The 7,403-nt window shown below is 32.1% G+C and overlaps 1 protein-coding gene across 1 annotated transcript; it reads left to right on the plus strand.

Annotated features, from left to right (window-relative positions):
- Positions 1–1,343: 1,343 nt before the first annotated feature.
- Positions 1,344–6,811, plus strand: LOC145085938 (putative serine/threonine-protein kinase PBL21). Its single transcript, XM_079023634.1, has 7 exons — positions 1,344–1,916; positions 2,041–2,079; positions 2,188–2,369; positions 3,632–3,821; positions 4,125–4,516; positions 5,326–5,725; positions 6,580–6,811. The coding sequence occupies exons 1-6, from the start codon at positions 1,835–1,837 to the stop codon at positions 5,614–5,616; spliced, it is 1,176 nt and encodes a 391-aa protein (XP_078879760.1). The 5' UTR covers positions 1,344–1,834; the 3' UTR covers positions 5,617–5,725; positions 6,580–6,811.
- The last annotated feature ends 592 nt before the right edge of the window (positions 6,812–7,403 follow it).

Genomic DNA, 7,403 nt, shown 5'->3' on the forward strand with positions numbered 1-7,403 from the left:
TCTTTACAAACAAAACTTTAAGTATGGTTTTACTTACCAAGAAAATGCTTTTTAATACTTTTAAAAGTGTTACTATGATTAGCAAAAAACCTATAATTTCTCACCAACCTTGTGTTGACCCTCAGAACTGCATGTATTCTTAGGAAATCGATAATTAAGCATTCAGACGTTGGTTAGCCATGGATTTCAAGCAATCTAATTTACTAGTTTTTGTTATGTCTGCCTACCTGTTTAAGGCAATTTATGTACTATACTATTATTTGTAAGAAACTTGTATTCAAACATCAAGAAGGAATACAAATGTTGTTTTGTTTATTGTTGTACATGTGCTATATGTTTAGTTTACCTGTGATCCATGAACTTAGTCGCACAACCCGACATGTTCCGCCGCCTCGGCCGTGCATGTGACAGTATGGACCAAGTTCACCTCCTCCATCTAAGCTCCATGGACGAGCGTTTAATGAAGATGTTTTGAGAGAGGTTTATGAGTGTTGAATGTTCGAGAGATATGAAAATTTCAGGTTTAAGGGTGGTAAAAATGAAGATGGGTGGTATAAAGGCCAACTGACGGAGGTACATGCCGGTATGGTCACGTTTCCGTGGGTTTGTAGGTTGCTACAAAGTAAAATGCGACTTGCTGATGAATGCTCTGCCTCCCTGGAAGGAGGTATCGAGGGGTGGTTGCATGCCGATGATTTTGACCTAGAAGTATAAGGGTTGTGATCCGGTGCTGCAATGTGGGATCATACTTGGCATTAAAAGAAAGACCATCACAAGCTGAGTATCCCGTAACCCTATTGACCGAGAAAACGAAGACCATGTCACTGGATTAGCTTGTCATTGGATTCAAAAGGGGGCGTCCTAGAACAAGGGCGTTGTTTGTCTAGTCGTTGCCATCTAACCAAGTCGCCGAAGAGCTTGACAATAAAGAGCACCGTATCTAATTAGATTGAACTGGTCCGAAGCTAGCGCCACTTTCCTGATAAGCCCTAGCAAGGCGAAACTAGTTGTTATCAAGGTTTTACACTGACAAAAATAGTACCAAACTTTAATGTACAAACTTCGACAAAATTATGTAAAAAAAAATTTCAAATTCATGTTGTAAATTGCAAATAGACTCTTTAATAAAAGTAATCATTTAATCTTCAAATTATCAAATGAGGTTGGCTAAAAAGACACCTTATTTTATCATTTAGACAACCCTAATTAATTTTTGAAATATTTTTATCGGTTAAAATTGCATTATTTTCCGAAAAAACTGATTAGAAGGAGTTAGATTATATTTTTATAAAAGTGATAGACAGGACGGGCGTCTATCAAAACTCAAAAGAATACAAGTATATTATAATCACTCCGCGATAAATCTAGAAAAAGAGGCATGGGAAGAGACTGGCAATTGCCGCTAAAAGCGGACACCCGCTGAATTTTGCAGATATAAATTCTGCAAATTCCATTCGCCATTGCTAGATCCCAAGAAAAACACTCACACTACTTTACGGCTCAATATTTTTATTTCAGATTTTTGTTCTTTTCTGTCTCAATTTGCTTTAATTTACTAGAAAATTTCGTAAATTTATGTGGGTAGTCGACCATTTCTTCACAGTAGTTTAGTTTGTTGAGATTTCGTGCAATGCCGTGGTGATTCATCAGATCTAGCTTAGATTCCTTATTTTTTTTCCTCTCATTAAGGTTTTCCTGATTTCGTTTAGAGAGAGAAAAATCCTTATCCGTTTGCTCTGGATTTAGGGCTTTACATTTTCCGTTTCGTTTTGTGTAATTATTGAGTGGATATGCCGATTTGTAAATCTGTTTAAGGAATTACATTTTGGTATAGATGGGTTGCTTTCCTTGCCTAAGATGTCGTTCTAAAGATGTTAAAAATTGCGATGGCGATTTGGATTCCAATGAGTTTCCAGGTTTAGTGACCGTTTTTTTATCATAATCATTATTACGATTCCTAATCAGCTATTACTAGTTATGCATTAGTGATTACTTTACTTCCTTTTTTTGTGTTCTTAATCAATTTGTTTCCAATTGCAGATAATGGGAAGGGAAGAAGAACGTATAACGACGTCAGTGGTAAGATTATCGAACTTTATAGATCTAATTTTGGGAGATTTATCGAAATAATGTGTTTTGATTTTTGAACAATGAGGTTTCGTTGGAATTTGTGTTGTTGGTGTGTAGATGGGAAATGTGTGGATTCCATGAGAGGAAAAGGTCAAGCGTGGTGTGGTCAGAGGGCTAATGTGGCAAGAAGCTTTACATTTCGTGAGCTTGCTGCATCTACACAGAATTTCAGGGTTGCTAATTTGATTGGTGAAGGTGGATTTGGAAGTGTTTACAAGGGTCGATTAGAATCAGGGAAGGTAAAGCTTTCTAGTTTCACAATTTTGTTTTTACTTATAATCGGAAAGATCTAAGGAATTGAATTCCATTCCAATCCTTTGGATGCAAATCGCTAAGGAATTGAATTCCGTTGGTGTTACAAAATCCTTTGATCTGTGGATTTTAACGATCGTTTCTAAAAGCAATGGAAATCAATCCCCCCATCATTCTCTAGAATTTCACAAGCAAACTCCTCTTCCCTCTTCTTCATCGGCTTCCCTCTTCTCGCTTAGAAATTTCATTCCAAGTCAAAAAAATGCTTTGACATAATTCAATTTCTCTAGATTCCAGTTCCGTTTAACAGAAATTTATCATGAAGATGATTTATAGTATCCAACATAAACACCTTCAAAGGGTTTTTGTATGTGTGTTTTTAAAGTGATTTTTTGACTTGAAGAATGAGAATTAGATAATCAGTGATTAAAAGTTTGTTCAAAATGATTATTGCGAACTAAAATCTGATATAATTAGTTGCTTATGGGCATGTCCAACCCAACACCATTTTCAACACCAAAAATGGTGTTAATTATTTCAAGTTTAAGTTTATATATTTCATTTTAGTTTAATTATATAGTTACATTTTAAATAAATTTAATAATTGCTTCAAGTATATCTAAAAAGATCGAATACGTTGTAATTATTTATATAAGAATTATTTGTTTGATACATGCTTAATTATGTAATTTATATAGCTTTTGTAACAAAAAGTCGTAAGGCAATTTTGTAAAAAGTAACTAAAAATAAAGGATACTTCTGAAAATCTAAATACGTTATGAAAAAGAGAATATACTTGGAATATTCTTTCTAGTCTAATTGCACCATTTTTTTTTTGCAAAAAAAGGTGTTATGGTCGGAGATGGTCTAAAGCTAAGAGTAGTTTGCTGTTTACTTAATTATCAAAATCTGTTTATTTTGACCCAAATTAATCAAAAGGTAAAAATCTTAATCAGTTTATCTAGACACTCAAATCTGATGAATACGACTTTAAATCACAATAATTATGTAAAGTTATGTAACTTTATATATGTTTCAATAACCAGTTTTCTCACAACAATTTCTCGTACACTTTTCACCCAAAATAATCACTTTTATTCAAACACATCCAAAACTGACTATTAGTTTAATTTAAACCACTTCCAAACACTCCCTAAACAGTAGAATTGCTATTTTTTTTTTCTTGTGATTAATATTCTTCCAATAGTTTGTGACATGTTTTTTTTTTTTTTTTTTTTTTAATGAACAGATAGTTGCCATAAAACAGCTGAACTTGAATGGGCTTCAAGGGAATCAGGAATTTATTGTGGAGGTTCTTATGTTGAGTCTTCTTCGCCATTCAAATCTTGTCACATTGATTGGTTATTGCACAGATGGAGATCAGAGACTTCTGGTGTATGAGTACATGCCTTTGGGTAGCCTGGAAAATCATCTTTTTGGTAAAAAAAATTATATTTATTTTATTTTCCAAATCACTTAAGAAATAAAACCAAACTTTGAGAAACTAATGTATTAAATGTGATTACAAAAACCATACTTTGAGATAACTTTAAATGGTTTGACCCTTTTTTGTAATTTTAATTCAATCGACTTCTTATCAATAACAAATACGGCAATATTATAAATTGAAATTATAAGTCGCTGTTTATTTTATATAAATAATGATGATCCAAAATTACAAATCACATCAATTACGTTCCATTGTAAAAATAAACGAAGATTTATTATTTTTTTTATTGCAGATTTAGAGTCTCATCAAGAGCCATTGGATTGGCACACGCGACTAAAGATTGCAGTAGGTGCAGCACGTGGTCTAGAATACCTCCATTGCAAAGCAAATCCACCTGTAATTTATCGCGATTTAAAATCATCAAACATTTTATTGGATAATGATTTCAATACAAAGCTTTCAGATTTTGGGCTTGCTAAATTGGGCCCAGTAGGTGACAACACACACGTGTCTACCCGTGTTATGGGCACCTATGGCTATTGTGCGCCTGATTATGCAATGAGTGGTAGACTTACCCTAAAGTCTGATATATACAGCTTTGGTGTTGTGCTTTTGGAGCTTATTACTGGGCGTAAAGCAATTGATATGACTAAAAAATCTGGAGAACAGAATTTGGTTTCATGGGTAAGTTTCTTTTTTTAATTATTTATTGGGTTTGAATGGAAATTTGGATTTGGAATTTGAATCGGTTTATGTGAAAAAGGGTTATTTGGAGTTTGTATATTAGGAAACATACAGAAAAATCACTTCACTTTCGATATTTTAACTATTTTTTTGTAGTGATTTAAAAAATCATTTTTCTAGTTACCGTATTTTGTTCTCAGTGCAAAATATGCAAAATATAAATACAGAACAATCTCGATTTCATTGATTTAACAACTAAATAAATTATTATTACCAATATAAAAGTATAAATAGTTTTTTTGTAAAATTGGGTAAATGGGAAAAATGTTTTTTAGTAGTTCGTCAAAAAAAAAAAAAAAAAAAAATCAGAACCTATACTAGTTAAGTGGATAAACAGGTAAACTGATGAAAGTATGTCTCGCTTTTTAGTATTTTGCTTTTATGTGATAATGGGTTATTTAACTGCAAGAAATAACAACTTACCATCATTAATTTGTTTATTACAACATCTTACTTTCAATTCTTCCTATTTTTAAAAAAATTCTACCCGATTTAAACAATGTCATCAACTTACAAATCAATTTTCGCCCTTATAATTGTTTACATTTTTCAAAACATAATGTCTTCATTAAAAAAAAATTCAAAACTACAATGCTATAATTTCATAAAATTTTCAAAGCACAATGCCTTAATAGGAAAAAAAAAAGTTAAAACACTACAATGTTTTAGTACACAAATAAACAAAACTACGTTGCTATTTCCTTCATTGATAATATATATCTTTTAATTTCAATTAAATATTTTTGTAGTCACGCCCATTCTTAAAAGACCGAAAAAAATTCGTTCAATTAGCGGATCCATTACTCCAAGGCCACTTTCCCGCCCGTTGTATGCACCACGCGGTGGCCATAATCGCAATGTGTCTTCAAGAACAAGCAAATTTCCGGCCATTAATTGGTGACATAGTGGTTGCACTTGAGTATTTGGCCTCTCAAGCTGAGACACCCGAAAACCCTAAAAGCCCAACCACCACCTCCCGCCCAACTGCCGCCTCTCGCCGCCCATCACCCTCAAAAGCTTCAAAAACACCGACTTTGTGATAGTCACCCAAAGATTCTTTAAAAGGAATGGGATTGTGTTATTCGAAGAGGTTAAGACCACAAGATTTAATGAAGATGATGGGATGATTGGTTTATTGTGAAGCATAAGGTATGCAAAATCTCATTTGTGTTTTCTTTTTGTATTTTGTACTAGTTAAATGCTTATTTATGCAATAATTTTTTTTTTTTTTTTTTTTTTTTTTTTTTTTTTTTTTTTTAATATTAGTTTATGCAACAAAGTGGTTTTTTTCGGAAATTGTATTAGGCAAAATACAGAAAAACCATTATATTTTGGGTAATTTTGCAGTTTAACCTCTTATAAAAGTTTGAGATATTTTTCCAATTTAACTATTTTTTGGTGTTATATATATATGATGTTCCACCTGTAATTTTTTGTTATGAGGTTTAACTAATTTTGCCATTCAAACCTTTTATGTTAAGTTATTTTTTGAATTTTATTGTTTTAAAATGGTTAAATTGGAAAAATGTTTGAAACTTTTATGTTTTGATTGGAAAAAATATATAGTATAAGAGATGAAACTGCAAATTTTTTCCAATTATATGATGTTTTATTTATTTCTTTTTAATCTGTCATCAGTTAAATGGTAATTTATGCAAAAATATTTTATTTTTTTATCAACTAACGTGAAATATGTAAATCATGTTTCAACTTGTTAAGCAAGTTGCTGGCATTAGAAGAGAACACCCTTATTTCATATCTTAATTAAGCACATATTGGTTTTGGAAATCATTTGAATAATCATGAAATGCCTAAAATGCCCTTTATTAAAAAAACACTATCATGGGAAGTCCCAAAATGCAAATTGTTGTACTTTTCGTTAGGCAAAGGGAGCAAGTAATGTCAAATTACCGATATAACCCTGAGAAGAAAATTTGAGCTTTTGGAGGAAAATAACCACTTTTCATTTAAAGTTTACTGATTTCTAAACTTTGTTGCTGCAGGTATGATACTTTTGCAAGGATGTGTATAATGTCAACTTTGATGTCTCAAGTGGAATCATATATTTTATAAGTGCACATATCTCATTAGTTAAAAGGGAATTTGATCAAGCTGTGGATAAAGTTTAGGTTCCTCTCCACCTTTGAAGTGAAATTTATGACAGTTTCAATGTAATATGTAATTATAGTTTAAATTTTGATTAAAATATTGAATATAATTGTGAATTTGCATGCATTTGGTTGTGTTCTTGCCTAACGTAGTACGTGAAAGTGTGAAACTCTTAGGACTTTTATATTGCAATTATAAGACAAATCTTTGGCACCCGTTTATAGAATATCAAGTTTAGTCTAAATCTTTTTGGACTCATTGAAGGTCCATGTGATTTCAATTTCAATCATTGACCAACTTAAAAAGATCTATCTACTCTTTTTAATTTATTTTACATTTTTTTGGCTATATTTTTATTTAAAAAAGGAAAAAGAAATAAAAACACTTACCCTACCCCCTTCTGCATTCCTTTTCTTTCGTCTTCCTACTTTATAAACTTTAGCGGAGAAATTGAGGTGAAGAAATTGAGAGATGGTGATGATCAGGAGATCTGGTGGAGAAATCTCGAGCGACGATGACGATAAGAAAGGTTGGTAGTGTCGGTGGGTTTGTATGTTGGAAGTGTGTCAGTGAACCTAGATTGTAAATATCTGGTGACATGAGCTTCATCAATGCCGCTGTTCAAAATTCCATCAAAACGCGACGTGTAACAGTGAACTTTGTGGAAATCTTCATCTCTGTCATCTTCTTATGCCCTATTTATGTAACCGATTTCCAT

Source organism: Lactuca serriola, chromosome 2 (genome assembly GCF_051521515.1).
Source record: "Lactuca serriola cultivar US96UC23 chromosome 2, Lser_US96UC23_V15, whole genome shotgun sequence".
Taxonomy (NCBI): Eukaryota; Viridiplantae; Streptophyta; class Magnoliopsida; order Asterales; family Asteraceae; genus Lactuca; species Lactuca serriola.

Bases quoted from the DNA above. Each gene is read 5' to 3' on its own strand.
- LOC145085938 (XM_079023634.1), top strand. From the start codon at position 1,835: ATGGGTTGCTTTCCTTGCCTAAGATGTCGTTCTAAAGATGTTAAAAAT. The intron at 1,917-2,040 runs GTTTAGTGACCG...TTCCAATTGCAG, and splicing joins GGATTCCAATGAGTTTCCAG to ATAATGGGAAGGGAAGAAGA. The intron at 2,370-3,631 runs GTAAAGCTTTCT...TTTAATGAACAG, and splicing joins GTCGATTAGAATCAGGGAAG to ATAGTTGCCATAAAACAGCT.